General features: G+C 37.8%; 3 protein-coding genes across 3 annotated transcripts; all 3 read left to right on the plus strand.

Annotated features, from left to right (window-relative positions):
• The first annotated feature begins 863 nt into the window (after positions 1–863).
• Positions 864–8,379, plus strand: LOC131797807 (dolichyl-phosphate beta-glucosyltransferase-like). The gene is made up of 11 exons (XM_059115473.2): positions 864–1,006; positions 1,102–1,282; positions 2,321–2,367; positions 2,594–2,662; positions 3,223–3,315; positions 4,038–4,151; positions 4,790–4,852; positions 5,200–5,283; positions 5,971–6,038; positions 6,684–6,769; positions 7,366–8,379. Exons 1-11 carry the CDS (start codon positions 920–922, stop codon positions 7,482–7,484), a joined length of 1,011 nt encoding a protein of 336 aa, XP_058971456.1. The 5' UTR covers positions 864–919; the 3' UTR covers positions 7,485–8,379.
• A 3,721-nt stretch (positions 8,380–12,100) lies between these two features.
• Positions 12,101–17,910, plus strand: LOC131797817 (mothers against decapentaplegic homolog 5-like). The gene is made up of 4 exons (XM_059115484.2): positions 12,101–12,882; positions 13,125–13,295; positions 16,168–16,278; positions 16,465–17,910. The coding sequence occupies exons 1-4, from the start codon at positions 12,480–12,482 to the stop codon at positions 17,097–17,099; spliced, it is 1,320 nt and encodes a 439-aa protein (XP_058971467.1). The 5' UTR covers positions 12,101–12,479; the 3' UTR covers positions 17,100–17,910.
• An 888-nt stretch (positions 17,911–18,798) lies between these two features.
• LOC131797806 (mothers against decapentaplegic homolog 1) lies at positions 18,799–23,548 on the plus strand. Its single transcript, XM_059115472.2, has 4 exons — positions 18,799–19,373; positions 20,393–20,560; positions 20,946–21,056; positions 21,831–23,548. The coding sequence occupies exons 1-4, from the start codon at positions 18,980–18,982 to the stop codon at positions 22,466–22,468; spliced, it is 1,311 nt and encodes a 436-aa protein (XP_058971455.1). The 5' UTR covers positions 18,799–18,979; the 3' UTR covers positions 22,469–23,548.
• Positions 23,549–23,571: the final 23 nt, after the last annotated feature.

Here is a 23,571-nt window from a genome sequence, read left to right on the forward strand (position 1 = left end):
CATTGAGTGTCTCCGGAATGGAAAATCAATTTGCTCAGTGCTATATGTAAATAGAAACAGAGTAATGTACTGCGTTTTTCAAATAAGTTAGTCTTTACGCTGTCAGTTTTCTAGTAACATCAACTCTTTTCTCTGTTGTCAGCCATTTCACGCACGGGCTAAAAATAGTAGAGATGTTTCCAGATTCGCGACAAAATTAATCCAGAAACGTTTGTACCAGAGTCGATTTGCCCTAGTTTCCTACGCAGGTGGACACGTTTGGGGTAGGGACTCATAGAAAAGAAATAGCGGGGGAGGGGAGGGATAAAATGCGACATCATTACAAGTGAACAAAACCGATTTCTAAAGTAAAGTATGTAAAGATCTTAAGATATTGTCTGGCTGGATTTTGAGTTAACACACTACCGCTTTATATCGATTAGTATTTTGTTATCATTGGTTTTTCTGGCAAATCCAAATTGAGGAAAATTATTTTCTCGTGGGAATATGGATTAGCAGGTCCATTATCCATTAACCCTTTAACTCCCAGATCAAATTTGTAATTCCCCTTACTGTCAACTATACAATTCTTATTATGTTAGTTTAGAGAATTTAGTAATGGATCATCTATTTATCCTCAAATTGATATTTTCCTTTATTCTCAACAATTGTCTGGTTGATATTGTATTGATATTGTAAGGAGAAATTCTCTCTTGGTCTCCCATTAGAGTTAAAGGTTTAAGCACCTGTCACAGTACATGTTCACGGATAAGCACAATAAGCACTACATAAGTACTTACATGACGTGCTATTTATCCTTCCTCAGTTTCTCTCTGCCATATAAGCGGCGTGGTTTCTAAGCCAGAAAAAAAAGAGTACTATTTCCTCTCTTCGACTCACTTGCGCTTGAGTTGATATCCTCTTCGTTTTGTTCTCTCCAATGGACATCCCCTCAGTTGTTCACAGTTTATCTCTAGTAACCATTGTGTATGCATTACTTCTCCTTATTCCAATTGTTATTGTGACAGTAAGTACTATTGATCTAGAATTCTTCATTTTTTTACGATTTTAATTATTTTATCGCATGGCCGTGACTTCGATTTCTCCTCGATTGTTCCACAGATTCTCATAGGAATTCGCTTGATGACTTATGACGCTGTGCCGATAATTTCTAGGTTCGACAGTGAAAAATATTACAAGGATCCAAACAAAAACAATGCCACTTATCCCTTCCCAATCATGGAGGAGGCAGGCTCCATTGATCTTTCAGTGATCGTGCCTTCGTACAACGAAGAGGAACGACGTGAGTTCGATTAATTGGATTGTTTATTTGCTCAGCTGGTCTACCGTCTGATGCAATCTAAGAGTGGTTCTCTTTAATGTTTTAGCTTTAAATAGTTAAGAAATTTAATTACGCCCAGATTTAAACTAACCGTAAGAAGGGGGTCGCGATCGAGTCATTACGTGTCCAAAATCTCTAACATCCAGTTCTCCACCCCAATCATATTTACTGGAAGCATAGTCTTTAATTTTCCTGAAATCCAGCGCGAGGGTCAAATCAATTTTGCTGGGAAGTTTGTTTTGTGAGTGCTGACCTGGGGAAGAGGGGGTTCGTGTAACCTGGAAGGCAGGGGTATAGCTATGATGATCTTGGGATGCTTGTGACACCGTTTTGCCCTTGTAGGAGTAATATTTGTTTTGCATCAGCAGCATAGAAACTTAATCATGCCAGTTTGCAAAATCTTGCGAAGCCAAAGTATTTTTGTTGCATTAATCGTTTTAGTGCTAGATACTCCATGAGCTTGTCCTTCTTATGGCATGAATATGAGCACGCAAGTACACAAAATAAAGCAGCAGAATTAGCCACTTCACTGAAGGAGTGCAAAAATTCTTAACTGAGACTCTTCCTATGAAAAATCCTTATGCCCCATGGAGGGGAAGCTTCAAGCAAAAAGAAAAAACCTAATGGAAAGCCTGTTGACAAAAAGGAAATCATTTGATTAAAAGTTAAATTAACAAACTTTTGCTTACACCAAACATCTGAATTTGAATGAGATTTGTATGAGGCCTTTCTTTTTGCACAAGAACATTTACCAAGGTTGTGCTCTAAAGGGAGCTCAGGAGCTACATGCAACTAATTTTTGTTGTTGAATGATGTTTAACCTTGTATTTTGAAAGCTTTTAAGAGTTCTCTACCCCAGATTGCTTATATGACAGCCCTCAAACCTTACTAACAATTTTTTTAATAGTTCAGTAGTGAATTTTTAATGGCTTTAATGACAAGACAAGGCAACAGAGCTTTGAATTTATTATCATTCAACTTGTCTGGATTTGTTCTCAGTGCCTACTATGTTGGATGAAACATTTGAATATCTGGAAAGTGAAAAGGTAAAGAAAGAATCAGCATATAGTACATTTTCATGACTTAAATTCACACATTTAGTAATGCTTCACCTATTTTGCTTTTCTGTTTATTATTTTAATGAGCTTTCAACCAATTTTTAGTGAACTTTGTTGTCAAAACATTTGATAACAACAAAGTGACCTTAAATTGATTTTCACAGGAATTTGCCTTTTGTTCTAGCTTAGTGGATTTTTTTTACTCATTTTGCAGAGGAAGAAGCCATCTTTTACATATGAAATTATAGTAGTGGATGATGGGAGCAGAGATGCAACATCTAAGGTTGGTGAAATGGAAATAGTTACATTGCTATTATTATTTGGAGTGCAATAAATGTATGTATTGTGGCTCAATTTTTCCTTGCTTTAAATTTTTAAACCAGTTTGAAAATTTTCAAGATTGAAAAGCAATCTTGTTTGATTTCTCAATTAAAAAAAAGAATTTAAGACTGACACATGTATATAGCTATGATTTGAATAGTCCTTTCTTGACATATAAATCGTAAGAACAAAGTTTATGGAATAATTTACTTGAAAAATATAAGTAGACTGGATATGTGATGTTTTGTTGAGAACCATTTGAAAGAGCTATATGCTTGAAGGAAATGACTCCCTGGAGGAAAAATTATATTTTTTTGTAAAATATTGTCACATTTAGGGTTTTCTGTTTTTATGAGTTCAGAATGGACTCCTAATGTGAAGTTTTGGAAAATTGTTAATTAACAAAACAATATGAATTAATGAGTGGTGCTATTCCTTGGTATGAAAGTACAAATTGTTCCCTATGCTGATTGTTATGTGAAAGTGTCATTGTGGTTTGTTGTATCTGTTTGTATAATGTAGGTGGCTCTGGAATATTCAAGGAAGTATGGTGTTCACCAAATGCGTGTTTTGACACTGGAAAAGAACAGGGGCAAAGGAGGAGCAGTCAGATTGGTATGTTGTTTTAACCCTTTAACTCCCATGAGTGACCAAGACAGAATTTCTCCTTACAATATCAATACAATGTCAACCAGATAAGTGATAAGAATAAAGAAAAATATCAATTTGGGGATAATAAGTTGATTCAATACTAACTTCTCTGAACAAACATTATAAGAATTTTATGGTTGACATTTAGGAGAATTACAAATTTGATCTGGGAGTTAAAAGGTTAAAGAATGACTAAAGAGGAATTTTTCTTTACAGTATTAACACATTTTCAAGTGGAAAGGTAATGAGAAGGAAGAAAACTATCAACCAGGGGATATTGTTTGATTTAACACCAACTTCATTGAGTTAAAATAGCCAGAAATGTATAGGAAACTGTGTGGGGAAATTTGTATTTAGATCCTGGATGTGATTGTCACCTGCAGGGTTTTTACATGATGAAAGGTAGTGAATATCTGCAGCCCTTTCTTTGGCAGTTTTGTCACATGAGGACATGTTTTGGGGGATCAACAATGGTCTTCAAAATTATCAAAAGATAAAAGCCAAAAAAATTTTCATACAGCAATGTGATTATGGAGGTTTATTTTTTTTGATGAAAAGTAGTGTTCTCTAGACAAAGTTTGTTATAACATGCGTGTTTTGTCAAATTTTTAGAGATATTCTAATATTTCACTTTTTAGTGAACACTAAGCTAAAATGTCATCCATCATCTTTTTTTTGCACTAAAGGGCATGTTCAGCTCTAGAGGTAGGCGGCTTCTGATGGCTGATGCAGATGGTGCCAGTAAATTTGCTGACTTGGCAAAATTAGAGAAAGCTTTAGATGACCTGAATGGAAAGAAGGTTAGTCCAGTTTTTCAAAACTGTGCAAAGTGGACAAAGGCATTACTTGGGTGGTCATGGAATGCCTGTAGAAAACCAAGGGGGATAGTCAGGGGGGTTCCTGGGAGGCCTGGGGTCTACCTTTGAGGGTTTTTTCCTAAATCAACAATATGCAATGCTCATAATTCAGGGTGTGAGGTTTCACAAGTCAGAAGAATCTGCATAACAAAACATTTTCTGATGCCAAATGCTGTATTTTGTGGTCCTTCTTGTGGTATAGATACAAGTCTGCACATAGACAACAAGGAGATGTGGTATACACCTCATCATGTAAGACACAGAAACTCATAACTGTGACCCCTAACTTGAAAAGTGCTTTGCACCCAAATTTCTTGTGCAAAAAAATAATTACTCACATTCTGACAGGCTTCTGAATTCATGAATATATCAATATTAGACCCTCTTCTTTAAAAATTACTGGCGTCACCCCTTGGATCAGTAATGTTAATGATTTTTGCTGAAGAGAAAGGGGAAACAAAATTAAACCAGAAGATTTGTTCATCCCAGTTTAATTTGTTGAGTTACAAGAGTGGAAAAAGAGGAATATCAATATGAATATTGAGATAATGTGCATCATTTTACATTTTCTCTTTGTTCAGGGAAACACGGCTGTGATAGTCTGTGGTTCTCGTGCTCACCTACAGGATGAAGCTGTTGCACAAGTAAGAGAGACACACACTCACTCACATGAGTGATTGATAAGTTATTTCTCCTCACAGTGTTAATACATTGTCAAACAAAAATATGATGAGAAGAAAGAAGGGGATGTTACTTGATTTAATAACCAAATTCTCCGTGGTGAAAGTTTTTAGAAATGTTTGGCCGACAGTGTTGAGAATTGATTTTGAATCAAGCGTAAGGTAGTGAAGAATCAAGCAGGAAATCCTGATCGGAGCCGATCTTTTGTACTCGAGTAGCTGATGAGAAACGAGATTTGTCGGCCTCACCCTTGGAGCCGGCCATATGACTAAAGTTGTCGCTAACGCATTTTTTCTCTCCTTTTATTCAGCGCACTTTCTTTAGGAATATTCTTATGTATGGCTTTCACTTTCTGGTGTGGTTCCTGTGCGTACGAGGAATCAGAGATACTCAGGTAATGTAACTAAACTCCTTGCCGAGCTTATTTCAATTTTCAGTAACGACAACGGCTGATCAGCTGAAAGAAAAATAAAATTAAAACAGGCGAACTGCCTGAAGCGCGGGAAAACGCGAGTGACTGGTTTTTGTTTCTTCGTCTGATTGGTTAAAAGGGTGGCACGAGTGTTCTAGACCAATCAGAGCGAAGTATAGCACAACCCATGGAAGCGCAGATGAATTGAAGGTTGTCCTATCAGTCCTCAGAGAATGCAAAGCAGAAACTCACTCGTCATTGTTTCCAATGGTGTACAGTGACCATAAAAATTCACACTTCAATTGACTTCTCTCGGTAATAGAAATAGAGAGCGACTCCCTGTGGTCTGGAGATTTTCTGATACGCTATTTTTCTTTAGCCAATGACAGATTTCAGCTCATTTTGACCGTGGGCTACGTTAATCAGGTTTTTATCAACCAAAATAATGTGTCTTTCTGGACTGGAATAAGAATTTTAAAAGTATGTTAAAGGGATTCCTCTTTCCGCATCAGTACGACATAAGTTCTTTTTGTAAAATGCACTTCAATTAATAGATTAATCAAACTAAACAAGAGAAAAATTTAGACATTTTATTGTTTAAAGTGAAAGAGTAGATTATAAACTGTTCCTTGATGGCGTCTTTATATCGCTGTTTTTCTTTTATCTTAGTGCGGATTCAAGCTTTTCACCAGACCAGCGGCATTACTGACTTTTTCTGCTCTCCACGTTGAGCGGTGGTAAGTGTTTTTACGACATACATCGAGAAACACGTTTCTTCCAAGGAATGAAGAAACGATCAGACGACTCAGCGAACGAACAATAACGAAGGTACGAACGAAGTAACACATGAATAAGGAAACGAACGAACGAAGAACGACGGTGTGAACGAACGAAGAACGGAGGTGCAAACGAACGAACGTGCAAACGAACGAACGTGCAAACCAAAAAGCAAACAAATAAACGAACGAGCGAACCAACGGAGAACGAATTTGCAAACAAAGGAAAGAATAGCCTGTAAGCACGCCCTGAAGGTCTGCCCCCATCATTAGTGCCAGAGCTCCGGTAAACCTCTCCCCGATTCGCCTCCAATCTTCCTGGCGGCTGAAGAATGGGCGACCTGCAGTGCTTATAGTTAGGCTGTTCTCTCAGGCCTAGGAACGAACGAATTAACGAATTAGCAAGCGAATGAACGAGTGGATGTACGGACAGGTGGACAAACCAGCCTACCATGGCATGGAGGGCCATTTCCAACGTGGTTATCCTTAAGATAAATTACATATGTCAAACGCGTCAAGTTCAAACAGTTAAAAGGTACATACACCGGGTGAGCGCTTGAAAAACTATATTATCTTGTTGTTTAAAGTTGTATTCTCCTTTCGTAGGGCCTTTGATGTAGAACTTCTGTACATTGCACAGAAGCTGAAGATCACTTTAGCAGAAGTAGCCGTCAACTGGACGGAAATTGAAGGTTAGTCGTCGTGTGAAATACTTAGAGAAAATAACTTCCTTTTCCGTAATTTTGTGAAATTTCGTCTCCGTCAATGTTGGAATTACTTGACTGCATAGATGGATTATGTCCTCCCCCCAAAGCTTTTCACTGCTCGTGTAATGGAAGAGAGAAGAGAAAAAAAGCGACTCCTAACTGTTGCAAAGAAAACCTCCTTGCAAATTTTGCCTTCGACGAAACATAATTGTGCACATCTAACGTTTATTAATCTTTGTCTTCAGACAATCAAGACATTCTTTGTTTTCGATTTTTACCCGTCTGCCATCTGTATGCGTCCTCAAGTCTGGCACATTGTTTTTTTTAACAGTGTTTAGCGCAACATATGTGATGTCTAGATTTCACGTTTTCCCTCTTTTTGCAGACTGCATCTTTTTCAGACATGGGCGAAGCATACACTTTTCTCCTGCTTGCTGTACTATTTGTACCTTTCCTTGTGTTTGATGCCTTTCGCTTGTTTGGTCTGAGTTTTGCGATTGTTGCGTGAAAACCCTCCCACGTTCAAGCCTTGAAATTACCATAGAATTCTTATTCTGATTTCTCTTCAATTTTTTCCAAAGGTTCAAAGATGATCCCAGTGTGGAGCTGGCTTCAAATGGGCAAAGATCTGCTCATGATCAGTTTAAGATATGTGGTTGGTGCTTGGAGGATCGAACCAATTAAGCTGAAAAGCCAATAAAACTTTTAGCTTCTCTTCAATTTTTCATATATTAAAACCTTAACTGTAAAACGAACTCTGCTATTTAATATATTGAGATGTAGACACGATCAACAAGGAGTTGACTTTTTGTGCGAGCAGCACATCATGTTATCGTACACGGGTTCAATCTTAACACAATCCATTGGGTGTGAAAATTAACCTGGGATTCCTGTAGTTTTAAACTTTATTTCGCTCTGTGATTGGTCCAGAAAACTCGTTTCACTCTCTCAAGCAATCTGATTTAACAATAAAATCGTTCGCGACTTGGTCACCTGCGTTTCCCGCGCTTCAGGCAGTTTGCCTGTTTTTATTTTGCTTAATTGGCTCCTGGTGACATACTCCTTTGTTCTGATTGGCTTTTGTGATTACTTTGGCTTTGGTTTTACGGCACTCAATCGAAATGCGCGACAAAAGAGGATAGACGGTGTTGATCAGAAGACAGACCTTCAGCCAATACATCCTGGATATGTCAAACAAAGGAATTCGTTGCGAACTGAGCTTCGTTCACAACGATCGATGTATGAAATGACGGCCACAATTATGGTCCCAGGAAAAATTCGTTTAGTATAATAAAGATTGTCTCAGCTCTACTGATAACAAGAGTGATGCACCAAATGAAAATTTAGATGGAATCTAGTTAACATGAAGTTTGACACTTCAAATATCACGAGTCCACAGTATGATCATCTGTAGATATGTAGTCCTGAAAATGACCTTAAAACAGCAGACGAAACATTTGCTTTTGAAAACCTATTTTTGCCAACCTGATCAATCCGCTATTTAAGTGAGAATGTGTGTTGCGAAAAAATGATAAATTCAATATCAATGTTTTAAAATTTTTGAGTAATAATGAATAAACACCTGTTTTAGAGCGTGCGATGTTCTAAGCTGTGTTGGTTAAACGTGAATATTCAACTAATTTGTTCTTTTTTTATTCATTTATTTATTTATTTGCATATTTATCTATTATTTTTGTGAAAAATCCAAAATCAGCCACCGGTGTCCAAATCCAAAATGGGTCACTAGCGTCTACAAATCCAAAATCGGCCACTAATGTCTAAAATCAAAAATCAAAAATTGGCCACTAGTGTCCAAAGTCCCAAATGAGCCATAAGTGTCCAAAATTTAAAATCGGCCACTAGTGTCCAGAGCCCAAAATGTGCCATAAGTGACCAAAATTCAAAATGGGCCACTACTGTCCAAAGCCCAAACTCGGCTACTAGCGTCTACAATCCAAAATCGGCCACTTAGGATTTAAGTCTAAAATCGGCCACTAGTGTCCAAAATACAAAAAGGGCCACTTATGTGCAAAATCCAAATGGGCGACAAACGTCAAAAATTCCAAAATGGGCCACTAATGTCCAAAATTTAAAATCGGCCATTAGTGTCCAAAGCCCAAAATAGGCCACAAGTGTCCAAAATCCAAAATGGGCCCATAGTGTCCAAAGCCCAAAATCGGCCATTGGTGTCCAAAATCCAAATCGGCAACTTAGGATTAAAATCCAAAATCGACCAGTGAGGATTAAAATCCAAAATCGGCCCCAGGTGTCCAAAATCCAAAATGGACCACTTGCATCTAAAATCGAAAATCGGCCATCAGTGCCCAAAATCGAAAATTGGCCACTAGTGTCGAAAGTCCCAAATGGGCCACTAGTGTCCAAAATCCAAACTCGGTCATCAATGTCTAAAGCCCAAAATGGGCCACAAGTGTCCAAAATCCAAAATCCGAGATGGGCCATTAGTGTCCAAAGCCCAAAATCGGCCACTAGCGTCCACAATCCAAAATTGGCCATTAGTGTCTAAAATCCAAAATCGGCCACTTATGTCCAAATTCCAAAAAGGGCCACTTATGTCCAAAATCGAACATCGGCCACGTCTATACTTCAAAATCGGCCATTAGTGTCCAAAATCCAAAATGAGTAGCTAATGTCCAAAATTCAACATCGGCCTTTAGAGTCCAAAAGCCGGAATCGGCAAAATATCTCCAATATCCAAAACGGGACACTAGTGCCCAAAATCCAAAATGGGCCACTAGTGTCCAAAATCCAACATCGGCCACTAGTGTCCAAAATCCAACATCGGCCACTAGTGTCCAAAATCCAACATCGGCCACTAGTGTCCAAAATCCAACATCGGCCACTAATGTCCAAATTTCAACATCGGCCACCAGGGTCCAAAATCCGAAATCGGCAAAAAATGTCCAATATCCAGATAAGGCCACTAGTATCCAAATTTTAAAATCAGTCACCAGTGTTAAAAATTTAGAAGCGGACACTGGTTTCAAAAATCCTAAATCGACCACTAAATAAATGTTCAAATTGCAAAATAGAAAAGAACTAGAGGTTGTACAATACGGAAAACGTGCCGCATCCTATATATTTATGGGTACCATGCTCCACAAGAGGAAGAAGATTCAAGAATATAGTGACTTACTGACTTTCAACCAATAATCAAATAGCAACAAATGATCATTTCAAAACTAACAATAATTATGATCATGATAGTAACAGTAATGATAATTCATAGGGGGTTAGCTCAAGAATTTTACCGTTCCCTATACCCTAAGCTCCAATGATGGGAATTATGATTGAACTATGCTTCTTTTTGATTTGCTTGCTAATCATAAATCAATTTTTATTTCATCGCAATTCTATTTTTGAGAGACTTTTGTTTCATACAACAACGCATTTAAAGATATTCTTTCTTGGCGTTTTAAAGGATATTCCGATATTCCACTATATTATGTGATAGGGTCACCCTGAGAAACTCAAGGCCTTTGCTCGCTTCGCAAATTTTGCGGCTCTTTTGGGCATTAGTCGCTGATTCAACATAGTGAAATACTCTCTCTTTGAATAAAAAAAAATTCTCCAAACTTTCTCTATGTGCAAATAACAGGTCATATCACCTTTAGATTCAGATATTTCTGTAAGGAAAAGTTTTTTAAATCACGCGTCATCCTGAAATGATTGTGAGATATTTCTCGTCTTCTGTAGTGTCACGATAAGATCTGAAATGAAATGAAATATACTCGGAATTAAACAGTAAGTGACATAGGGTCAAAATCGGGTGAAGTTCGGCATTCTATCGTTGCCATCACCCACTCATATTCAAGGTTGGATTATTGTCGAATGGGCATATCTCATCAATTGAAACCTTTTTGGGAAATGAATTGAAGAAACAGAGTATTACAAATCAGCCTTTTTGAAACCGGGTTCATGTATTCAGGCATCTACCCGGGTAGTCTTTTCCACACCCCACTCGAGAACGGAAATTTCTGTTCCATCTCCCATCTTCTCGTGTGTTTGTGATGCCCTTTCATCACGAGCGAAGATACGACCCGATCGGCGACAAAAAAATGTATAATGGTGGCAAATCTGTTATCTCAGAATTATTTCTAATCCAGCTCATTATTATCCAATCATTCTTAATCCTAACTGGAATGTGATGATCTGGAAGGGAAATTGTATGAATTTTATCGCCCGCACGTCCTGTTGTGCCGTCATTTTTTTGGACAAGGTGATCAAACACATATTACAAAACCATCGGCAGCCAAAAGACAGAAGGCAACGTGCTAATATTCAGTCAACTGTGGAAAGCTTGCGAAACAAAATTATTTTGATAAGTGTACATTTAATAATTGTTCCACTTCAGAATGCCAAAACCGCAGACCGTTGGGAGAGCGAAAAGTAACCACGTGATTTGGCGTGTTAAAACAATCCGATCTGTAAAGTAAACAATTCATTTTATCTGTCCAAGCAGATTACAAATTACTCTTTTCAAAGATAACATAAATGAGGCCTTTTGTGTTTTACAACTGGACCCCACTTGCTAAGTTTTCCGTCGCTTATTCAATTGAGTCATTCAAAACCATTTGGCGCCACAAACCCTGTGGTTATCAAAATGTTTTGTTCTATCGTTCTTTCAATGAATAAAAACACATTGGCAATTTCCGATGCCGAACGGCGCTAACAGTTATGAACTTTATCACCGTTCATTCTTCGTTTCGCATCTTATTTAAGCTATCTCTGGTTTCGTCAGTATTCAGACGCGATGCCGGAAGTCATTGAGTGACAATAAATCCCAGCTTCCGGTTACACTTCAAAAACATTCTTTTGGTAATTTTCTCAAATGGAAATGTTTAAAGTTTCTTTTAAATATTGCACAACTTTGAGAATCAATAAAACTGATTCAATCACAAATATTTTTAACCGATTTGAAAACAACAGTTTCAAAAATAGGCGTTAAAGATTTGCGTGCTTTTTGTTAGTCAAAGAGGGGGGCGACATGTTGCAAGTTTTACTAACGTTCGTTATTATTTCGGGGTAGGCGAGAGGTTGTAATTCGTCCTTGAACGTATGGCAGCTTAGAGATTAACTACGCATATGGAAATATCAAGAACACAAAAATATGATTCTTTCCTACTATTTATATACAACATTACATGGGTCAAATGAGTTAAAAGTAAGTTTTAGATGCGAGTATTCAGCTCGCTTATCCCCCTCCCCTCCCATCCAGAACTTTTCTGCATTCTGGTGTCATCTCGTCACAGTGTCAGACTCTCAGACAGGATGTCGCCTGTAATGTGACGTCACACTAACTTGGGCTTGCTTTTTTAGGGAGGAATACTATTTGACAGAGGGTCTTGAATTGTTTACGTGTTTCGCTATCCGTATTTGCTCCTCAGCTTGGTTTTTGTTCGCCGTTAATCGAATTGCACAGTTATAAAAAGCCAAAGGCCAACATTTGTCGCCAGTGTGGCGCGGCTGTTTATTCACCTTACGCGTCGCCAGTAAGGCGCCATTGAAACATTCGCAAGTTTGGTCACCACAGTGCATGTTTGAGTCGGCAAACCCCTCTACCTATCTCACTCAACTGAGATTTGCAAAGTTTTTCGTCGAATTGTCTCATTACTAGCGTGTGACTGAGCATAAACCGCCGAGTAAGCACTCGGAATAACGGAAAAAAGTTGACAAGATGACTACGATGGCTTCGCTCTTCTCTTTCACCCCTCCTGCGGTGAAAAGACTTCTTGGCTGGAAGCAAGGCGACGAGGAGGAAAAATGGGCTGAAAAAGCCATTGAGTCTCTGGTTAAGAAGCTAAAGAAGAAAAAGGGCGCCTTGGAAGAGCTGGAAAAAGCTCTGTCTAACCCTGGACAACCTTCCAAATGTGTTACAATCACACGCAGTTTGGATGGCCGCCTTCAAGTCTCTCACCGAAAGGGTCTGCCGCATGTAATCTATTGTCGCGTTTGGCGATGGCCCGATCTTCAAAGCCACCACGAATTAAAACCTTTAGATTGCTGCGAATATGCCTTTGGGCTAAAGCAGAAAGAAGTCTGTATTAATCCCTACCACTACAGACGTGTAGAAAGCCCAGGTGAGGCGAGACAGACAGCTTTAGTTATTATAGAGAAATAAGTACCTCAAAGCTTTGAAGTACTAAAGTGTCTTGCGAATATTACGCTATTCATAATTTTCTTCTACAATGTTTAGCATCGTTTGTTCTATCAATCAGCTGATCAAGATGATTCGTAGGCGAAGTTTAGCGCACTGAAACATTTTGCCCTTGTAACAATGAATAAACGCAAGTGGATATTTTCCCTTTTATTGTTTCCACAGTATTACCACCAGTACTTGTTCCGAGGCAGAGCGAATATCCAAGACCTCCTCCACCACTGCCTTCTCCATTTCGAAGCGCCGAAGACCCACCGATGCCCTACAATGCTTCTTTTCCATTCCAAAATCGCCAAAATCAACTTGATCACAGTGCAAACACCTTTGATATGCCAGGTGATGAAAGATTCTTATTTGTTTTACTATTTCTCAGATTTGCACCATTTTGTTCATATTTTTTACTGCGTCGGCTACAATATTCAATATTAGAACTGGTTCTTTTTCTTGGCAACATATACAAATGCAACTTTTGAGCAATATTTCGAGATTTCCTTGTCAGGGTTTTTTTCTTCTCTTCCCAAAAGTGGACCATGCACGTGTTAGCTATTAAAAAGCTAATATTAGGGTTGGGATTTTAGCAGACGTTCCGCCAAAGGAGAAATGATAAAGTAATTATAGAAGTGATATTTACACCCCTTTGTCTGAAGTTGGCATGTGTGACTGAAGATTGAATTGAAACCAAAGCAAAATATTCAACGTGTAAATTTTAGACTTCACTCGCCCTTGCACTTATGCATGTTGGTAAATGAATTTTGTTTTGATATCAGTATTTATGATTTTATGAAACGTTGTTTCATTGGCATAATCAGATGATATAAGCCTCAGGATATCAACATCGTAATATCTAGGTTGGTGACACTGTTGTGTCAAAATTCCAACATGGTCAACATTTTGTTTGCTAAATATTTGTTGGGAAAAAATGAAATTCGATATCTCTTGTGAAAGATTTGCTCCTGCAGTTACTGCAGCCTAATTTGTTTTCTTTCGTTTTTCTACCTTGCAACATTTATGTAAACTGCAAACGGGAAATCTGACAGGTGCTCGCCATTTCATAGCAGCAAATTGTAAAAATTTAGATGCAAAGAGTTCTGTTTTTGATTTAAGACCCATGCAGAGAAAGAAAGGGGCTATTTTGCCTGTAATGAAGGCTTCCAAAGAATTAAAATCAGATCAAAATTTTTGGATTTCCTTATGGACATCATTCATTACCCTTGGGCAGTATTAATTACCCTTGCTTTTCTGGGGGTTTCTCTTTCAGTGTAGTTTTAATCTATGAACTTGAGTGAAATGTGTAGTTTGTTACTTAACAAGTTTTTTGTATGATTAGATCAAGAGGTATGGGTATTTTTTATATTAGTGGGTGGTCAACTAGACTAGGGATGTTATTGTTGTAGACAGTCTTCAAGAGTCCTATATTGCCTTAATCTACACAATACTTTAGCAAATGATGACAGTTTATTTTTGGAGTTGTTACGTTGGAACTGATACATAAAAAGTAATCTATCAGCTTGCTCTGTTTGATGAAACTCACCGCAAAATTCTAACACGCTGCACATCTAAGAATTTGTAATTTTTTTGATAACCCTACGAATTTGAGGTATCTTTACTACAAATACAAGTAACAGTTGTTCTGTGAGAGGGCTCACCCTTTGCCCTCCTCAAAAGTGACTAGCATCTAATGTCTCCTTACATTCTCACCCGGAATCACACATTAAGGTCATGAGACTAAATGAATGATCACCAACTAAAGAGGCTCTTGATTGTGAAACAATTTCTCCTTGTCAGCACCTTAGGGAATGTATAGAGAACAGTATGGAGAATATACATACTGATGTAAAGGTGGTGTAAAGGTTATAGGTTTCTGGGGAGTTCTTTTAACATATTTATTTCTTTTTAAGATTCAGTGAGATTTTGAAAAAGTGTTTATTCCTGGATTGTATCTAGTCAGTTGCACAATTTTTTTACCTCAACTGGTAGTCACATTAGTCTTTGGTTAGAGAAGTCCTGTTTCAAGATCTGGCATGATCATATAATCATGTTCTCAGGCACAAATTGTACTCACCTTATGGGCTTATTTATTCCAAATTACATGAGAAAAATCACGTGATTACATACTAATAATATATGTGAAAAAATATGAGATAGTTTATCATAATTATGCAGAAGCAAAGTGTGTGCATCAAGTGCAAAAATAATGTATTCAAACCGTGCAAGTGACATTTTGCATTTGGTCAAAGTAACCATGTACAATCAAAACAATAATATACAATTTTTTTTTTTACATCTTAAATGAGCAAAAAAGTCCAAAGTCTGGCTAAACAGTTAAAGGAATTGTTCAGCCTGGTTTGTTACTTCTTTGCACTGAATTAACCTTTTACATTGAATTACCTGAAAATTGCATTTATCTTAACCAATCAGAACTGAGTAATTTTTTCATGTATCTTATTAACATCTAAATAGTATGACAACTTCTAAACTGGATCAAACGTTTTTGGCTAACCCCTAGTTAACTAATTATGCTTTGACTGTCATGATCCAGGGCCCAGCTTCTCAAATGCTGTTTGGTGCTAACCACGAGTTAAATTTTTATCCAGGTCTCTATAACTTTGTTATTTCAAAAGCCTCTTTTTGAATAATTTCCTCTTTTCTCTTAAAAGCATCCATTAACCAAATTATAGACAAGAAGAATTATGGTGAATTTCCTCTTGAAGCTTTTACATCTGAAATAAGATTTCACACAAACCTTGGGTTACCTTAACCCCAGCTTTGAAAAACATAAACAAGGAGTATAAATGAGTACTGGAAAATTGTCAAGGAAAGGTGGAAAAAAGCTGGGGGGGGGGGGGTGGAGGAGAGAACCCCTGAAGGATTGGCATCTATCATAGTGAAGAACCTGTGGTAAAACTCACAGGTGTGGGACTCTTTCTTAGTGTCCAGGTTTTCTTGACCCTTTCACTCTCAAAATCTGAAATTGTTAATTCTCTCCTCTAGCTGCTACACATTGCCTCGTGAATTATTTACAAGAATATGGTGTTAGATCAAGATAACAACTTTTACTTGATAAGATTGAGAATTCTCATTAGCTGTTTCCTATACTATGTATGGATATTATTGGAGAAGTTACATGTTAATTACTAGGGAGTTTTGGGGTGTATGTCCTCCCTTCCTGCAGTAAAGTGAATTTTAAACAAGTTGGTTTCTGTTGCAGACACACCTACAGGTTATATGTCTGAGGATGGTGGATCTCCTCGTCCTGTTGACCCAAATGCAATGGAAGTGGACAATGTCAACTCCCCACCAGCTGTGTCACCACAGACAGGTTAGTGGAAAACATAAATTTCTCTGAATTTTCTTGTTTGACTATTTCACAGTATTGTAGGGTATTTGTTGATTAAAATATTTTCAAAAAATATTGCACTGTGACAGTACATTCCAGAGGTTAATGAACTTAACTTGAAGTCTATTTATTAACATTTCCACATTTTCTGTTATTTGTTATTCACAGATTTGCGACATGTTACCCCAGTTAATTACCAGGAGCCATCTTCATGGTGTTCAGTCTCTTACTATGAGCTGAATAACAGAGTTGGTGAACAATTCCAAGCAAGCTCAACCAGCATCTTTGTAGATGGATTCACAGATCCAAACACAGCAAATTCAGAGAGATTCTGTCTGGGTCTGTTGTCTAATGTAAATCGCAATTCAACCATTGAAAGTACAAGGCGACATATTGGTAAAGGTGTGCATCTGTACTATGTGGGTGGAGAGGTTTTTGCTGAATGCCTCAGTGACTCTGCCATCTTTGTGCAGAGTAGAAATTGTAACCACATTCATGGCTTTCATCCAACAACAGTGTGCAAGATTCCTTCAAGTTGCACACTTAAAATTTTCAACAGCCAAGAATTTGCCCAGTTGCTCTCACAATCTGTCAATTATGGTTATGAGGCAGTGTATGAGCTGACAAAGATGTGTTCCATTCGCTTGAGTTTTGTCAAAGGCTGGGGAGCTGAGTATCATCGCCAAGATGTTACCAGTACACCATGCTGGATTGAAATCCATCTCCATGGTCCCTTGCAGTGGCTTGACAAGGTGCTGATTCAGATGGGGTCACCTCGAAATCCAATTTCTTCTGTTTCCTGAGAACTTTAGTGTAGTTAATTTGGCAGCAGTGCATCATTGGCATTGTGTTATTTGGGTAGTTAGGTTTATGCTGTTGGCTTTGAAAGCAGTTTATGAATCAGTGTTTTAAACTTTATTTGCTCCTTTATATTTGTGTGGTTGTGTTGTTTTGCTAAATCTATTGAGACCTGGAATTCAGGCTTTGATGAGCAGGTTTTCTCTAAAGTTAAGGAGCAGTGCTCACAAATAGTAAACATAACAGTTGTTTTTACTATACATATTCCATACTTTTTGATTCAAATGAAAGTTTTCTTTATTCTGACAAAAGAAATCATATTATCATGGTCCTCATATGTTATTATTATGCTACCCTGTCGTATGCAAAATATTTCTTGTTTCATCATGAATACATATTATAAATATACTCTCTTGGTTAATGTTTGAATGCTATATTTGCTTTTCTATTACCTCCCTCCATCTGACAGTGAAATTTCCTTTTTTGAGGTTTCTCATCTTTTTGTCTGTTAGTTTTTATACCTGTGGCCTTATACACATGAATTTTTTCTTTCATCCTTTGCATTAGTTTCTGCTTCTCAAAATAATGGCATCATATGGAGGTGAATCATTTTTGGAGGAGGGGGGTGGGGGGGCCAAAAGCTTAACCTTTTCACTCCAAAGATCTGACTAGTAACTCTCCCTAGTAGGTGTTAGACAATTTCTTTCAAATTAGTTAGGAGAAGTGGTAAAACACGACACTAGCTGATTTTGGTGAAAGGCATGTCTAGTGATAATTAACAACTGCTGTAACAAAGATGAAATAAAGAAATCTTTTCGTGAATGAAATGTCTAAAGCTTACATCTATTTCAAGGCATATATTTTCCCCGGTGGGTAGGTACGAAGACAGTACGAATCGTTCCCAACTACCTTGCCACGCCCATCTACTCCTTGGGTCTGATACAGAAGAGTCATTTGTAAATGAATTTCGATGGGAATTCGACTGCGCGAAGCTTTTTTTAACAGGACTTTTTTTCATTTGAGTCGTCTTAGTGGTTTTTACTTTCGCGTAGTTACGTAATATGCTACTCTGCAACATTTGTGCATAGTTCCGCACTTCATTATGCAAACTGTTCTTAGATTTAGAAACAATGGCGAAAAAGATATAACTATAAGACTACGACTTTGTTTTTTAATAGAGTTAACAAGTGGAGTTCGTGTTTTAAGATGAGAGTGAGGCGAGGCCTTGGAGAGAAACAAAAAATGTGGGTTTTCACGTTGCTTTGATGTAACATTTACTGTTTGAAGAAAGTCGTATTGAAGCGAACTCCGAGGTTAACGTATACACGTTATGAATCAGGATTTTTGTCGAATTCGATACTTTTTCACTCGGTTTCATAGTATTTGGAGTTCAGGGGTGAAGATATCGGCCCGTTTTTTTAAATTTATTCATATATTTTGAAGTAGACACCAAATATGGTGCTTGAAGGTTTGTACATAGAACTTGTTACTATTCTCTGAGGAAATGCTGGGGAAAGGTTGTGAGTGGTACTTAAAACAACTGAATGCTTAATATTTTTTCTATCAATTTTTTTATTTTTTTTTTTGTGGCTCAAACAGAGCAGAAAGAGTATCTGGCTGGTCAATCTAGTTACATTGCTTGTACTGTTGCCTCTTTCAACCTCCCCTCCCATCTAAAACATTTGCATATTACTTTGACGTAAACATCTGTCTGGGAGGTAAACACTTCTATGTTTAAGAGTGACGTACAAATTGCTACAGTTCTTCTATCTAGATTAAACTTCAAAAGGAAAGAAACAGGTGTCGAAAAACCTACACTACAGCGTTTTAATTGTTTCATTATAACGCACAGACTACAATAGCAAACCAGCGATTGTACCACGAGATGTCTACGCTGTTTTCGTTTGCGCACCCTGCTGTCAAGAGAATACTTGGTTGGAAGCAAGGCGACGAGGAGGAAAAATGGGCCGAAATTGCAATTTCATACTTGGCTAGAAGGCTCAAAAAGAAGAAAGGTGCTATGGAGGAGCTTGAAAAAGCGCTTTCCAACCCGAATCAACTATCACAATGCGTTACTCTCCCTCGAGGCACCGATGGACGAATTCAAGTTCGTCACAAGAAAGGGTTGCCTCATGTTATCTATTGCCGCATTTGGCGATGGCCCGATCTCCAGAGTCCTCACGAATTAAAGGCACTGGATTGTTGCGAATATGCTTTTGGTTTGAAAAAGAAAGAAGTCTGTATCAATCCTTTCCACTATAGTCGCGTGGAGAGCCCAGGTGAGTCAGACTGAAAATTAGAGAGATTGAGAATTTGGATTAATTAAGATAAAATACAACTCACTTATACGTGTTTGGACATGTACATTTATTTGTTTCCTGACCTAAAAACCTGCCTAAAATTTCTTATCTTATTATCCATTTCTGTCTTTTAAATTTCAAACGTATCAAGAAGTCAAAAATATTCTTTCATCGAAAATGTTAGTTTGTATACCATTTACCCCCCCTAGTTTTTTAATGTTTTTTTTTTTTTGCGTATTCACAATCATTAATTGCAATGTAGGCAGATTAAAAATATTGCTCCTCAGTGCAGCTGACTACAAAGTGTGGTTTAAATGGTGACAATGTATCTAGCTAGATGTCACCATAAATTTTGTGTTTACTTTTTTTAATTAACTTACATTTTGTTAGAAATAATGTTTTGACAGTAAACACCATGAATAATGGGTGTTAATGGAGGGGGGGCATCATAGCAGGGGACACAGTCCTTTCTAGCAGACAAAAGCCAACTGCAATCAGATGATAAGAGTGGAACACACTTCAAGCAGACTCCCTACTCCTGTCATATTCTTGTAACCAAATCTCCTTTTTCCTCGACGCAAGCTTTTATTTCCTCCAGTCTTCTTTCTCCCCCTCCCTGCCCCCCTTTCCAAATTCCTTATCATCCATCTTTTCAGATAATTTTTTGCAAATAAGCAACTTAAGATGTATTGCTTCTCCCCTTTGATCATATGCCGATCCAAAAATGCAATTTACCCCTGAGCATAATTTTCCTCTACATGATACCTTAAAACTGTCAGGGGAACCATACTACTTGGTTGAAAGGGACATTGAGAGAGTAAAGAATCTGGTCTAACAACACAACACAGTGAGCCTACCAAGTTATGTACAAGCTGGACCAAGTTATGTACAAGCTGGACCTTTTAGTGATCTGTGGTTGATTCCACAAACCCTTGGAACTGTGTCCCTCTTACAATCAGTTGATAAGCTTTAATCATTTTATGTTCTTATTCTCCCAGTGTTACCTCCAGTGTTGGTGCCACGGCAAAGTGAATACCCAAAACCTCAACCACCCTTACCACCCCCATTTCAAAGTGCAGCAGAACCTCCATTGCCATACAATGCTTGTTTCCCTTTCAAACAACAAGCACGTAGGCCTGAGGGCAGCATGAACATGTACATGGCAGGTAACTGTACTTTTCACTCATTTTAAGGTATCTTTCTTTTGGTTAACCATTCTTTATGAAGACTCCATTTGATTCATTAAAAATGTATTGAAAGGGGAAGCAAGACAAACCATCTCTTATTCATGTATGTTGGGCTAGATTCCTATCCTTCACATCCCCTTTAGGTGGGGGTGGGGAACATATGATTTACTTGACCCCATCCTTGTAGAAAATAAGTCATGAGACTTTTGCAATACATGAATAAATTCTCCTCCCAAATTACCTGCTGTTTGCCCAAACAACCAGAAGAAAATTTGGCACTGATTGAAAAAGTGTTGAGAGACTTCAGTCAAGTACCTCTAAAATACATAGTATAATGTGCAGCTTTCTCTTTTTCTTTACTTAGAGTCACCCAAAAGTTATATATCAGAGGATGCAGAATCACCATGTCCTACAGACCCAAATACTATGGATGTAGATGTTGTTGGATCTCTGCCAACAATGGTGAACCAACCATGTAAGTCAACAAAATATTTTTGTTACTGATAAATAGAAGTCATCAATGAGCATTACATCTTTGTTTCTTTGTTTACAACTTGTTTGAAGGTTAACCCTTTGATATTCAGGAAAGTGTTCTTGGTTGTTCTTATTTAGGTCCATTTCATGCACCACACTTTTCATGTGCTGAACCTAATATTATAAGTAGATTAGATGAAAGTTTGATTGAAAAGCCCAAGTTCAATTTTGAGCACCTTATAGCCTTTCTTTATTCTTGGATTAGCAGGGAATTATGATTTTGCATTGCCTTTGGAATGTATTTGATTCATAGCTTAGGCCAAACAAAATTCATGCATAATTGACTTGTTTTGAATATGCTGTTCTTCTGAAACTATTTTGGGGAAAGGTATGGTAGCTGTTTAAGTTAAGCATCAACAGTAAGACTAGTGTTATTTTTTAAATTTGGAGCAGTCCAAATCTAAATTAACCCTTTAACTCCCAGAAGTGATTAACAGGTAACTTCTCCCTACAATATTCATACATTATCCAGCAAAAAGGTGATGACAGTACTCAAACTAATCTGGTAGAAATTGTTATCTTGATCTCACACCAAACTCTCCAAACTAATATACAAGGAAATGTATAGCAGGGAGAGGGGAGAATTAACTAACAATCAGATCTTGGGAATTAAAGGGTTGAGATTGGCTCATGAAAAGTTGGAGTCATAACCTGGCCTCATAAATAGAAATTGAGTTGAAGTTGTAACTGGAAGATGTAATTCACTCTCTTGCAGATTTATCTCATGTTACTCCAGTAAGCTATCAAGAACCAATATCATGGTGCTCTATCTCCTACTATGAGCTGAACAACAGAGTTGGAGATCAGTTCCATGCTTATCGTAACAGTATCATGGTAGATGGATTCACAGATCCAAACACCAAAAACTCAGAAAGATTCTGTTTAGGTCAATTAACCAATGTCAGTCGTAACTCAACCATTGAGAGTGCAAGGCGACATATTGGAAAAGGTGTGCATCTGTACTACGTGGGTGGAGAGGTTTTTGCTGAATGCCTCAGTGACTCTGCCATCTTTGTGCAGAGTAGAAATTGCAACAACAGCCATGGTTTTCACCCTACAACAGTGTGTAAGATCCCTTCAGGCTGTACCTTGAAAATTTTCAACAACCAAGAATTTGCACAGTTGCTTTCTCAGTCTGTTAATTATGATTTTAAGGCTGTATACGATTTGGTAAAGATGTGTTCCATTCGGCTGAGTTTTGTCAAAGGCTGGGGGGCTGAGTATCATCGCCAAGATGTTACAAGTACACCGTGCTGGATTGAAATTCATCTGCGTGGTCCTCTACAATGGCTTGACAAGGTGCTGACTCAGATGAATACTGAAGGAATGAATTCAACAAACTCATTTGATTGATCTGTGTAATCTTATATGTTGTTCCAGGAAATATCCATGCATTAACATGAATCAAGTTTTGGTTTAAAAGGTCCCCCCTTTCCCTGACTCTGAACAAATTCCTTTGCCTCCTCTCCCCCTCCCTTACCACCACAGGCATAGTCGGGTTAAGTCACTGCCCCTTCCATAATCATCTACCTTCTTGAGTGGTGTAATTCTTTTCCAATCAAATATATTGACAATCAAACTTGTTTTCTATATATCTGGCCAGAGAAATGTAAGAAATCTGCAAATAATTGCTTCTTAAACAATAGCTGAAGATAACTCATACTGAGTACATTAGTGGGAAAGGATTGTTTGCTTTTGGTCAAGCTTGTAAGAGGTAATTACTATAAGGGTGGGCATAGATGTTTCCTGGGAAAAAAAAGGCTAGAGTCTGTACTGGAGCCAAGGGGTCCACCTGTCCAGGGCTTATCCCTGTTTTCATTTAGCATGAAGTGACTAAGAGTATGACTTTCTCCCCCCTGAATGATGTGCCAATGACCCAGCCATGTGTTGAAACCAGAACCTCTCAACCCCAAGACCAGCACACTTTTAACTATCAAGCTCACCATGTCTCTTACAGATGTTTCCTTGAGTAAAGCATCCAAAACAATTATCATACTCGTATGAACTAGATAACAAACCAGCAAAATTAATTGGACTTCTATTGTATTCCTACCTCATGATTTAGTTAACATCGTAAATACTGCCATAATTAAATCACAAAAAATTAAAAATTAAACTAAGGAGGTAGCGTAGCCAAGTGGCCTTAAGGGTCTGGATGGCATTGTCTGTTTTAGATCTAAACCTTGAAAACTTCCCCCCCCCCCTCCCTTCTCCATCAGAGGTGAAGGGGTTCCCCTAATGATGTAATATATTATAACAATATTGTTGTTTTTAGTGAAATTATGAGGACTCATCTTAGCTTGTAAAATCAAGCAATGATTATTTAAGATTTTATAACTATTACTCTTGGATTCAGATCATTTACTCTGTAATATACTGTATAAAGTTTTTTTTCTCATGCAACTGTAACTGCATGCTTTCTGTGTGAAGTTTAAAATCAATTAAATTAAAAAAAA

This window comes from Pocillopora verrucosa, chromosome 14, assembly GCF_036669915.1.
Source record: "Pocillopora verrucosa isolate sample1 chromosome 14, ASM3666991v2, whole genome shotgun sequence".
Classification (NCBI taxonomy): Eukaryota; Metazoa; Cnidaria; class Anthozoa; order Scleractinia; family Pocilloporidae; genus Pocillopora; species Pocillopora verrucosa.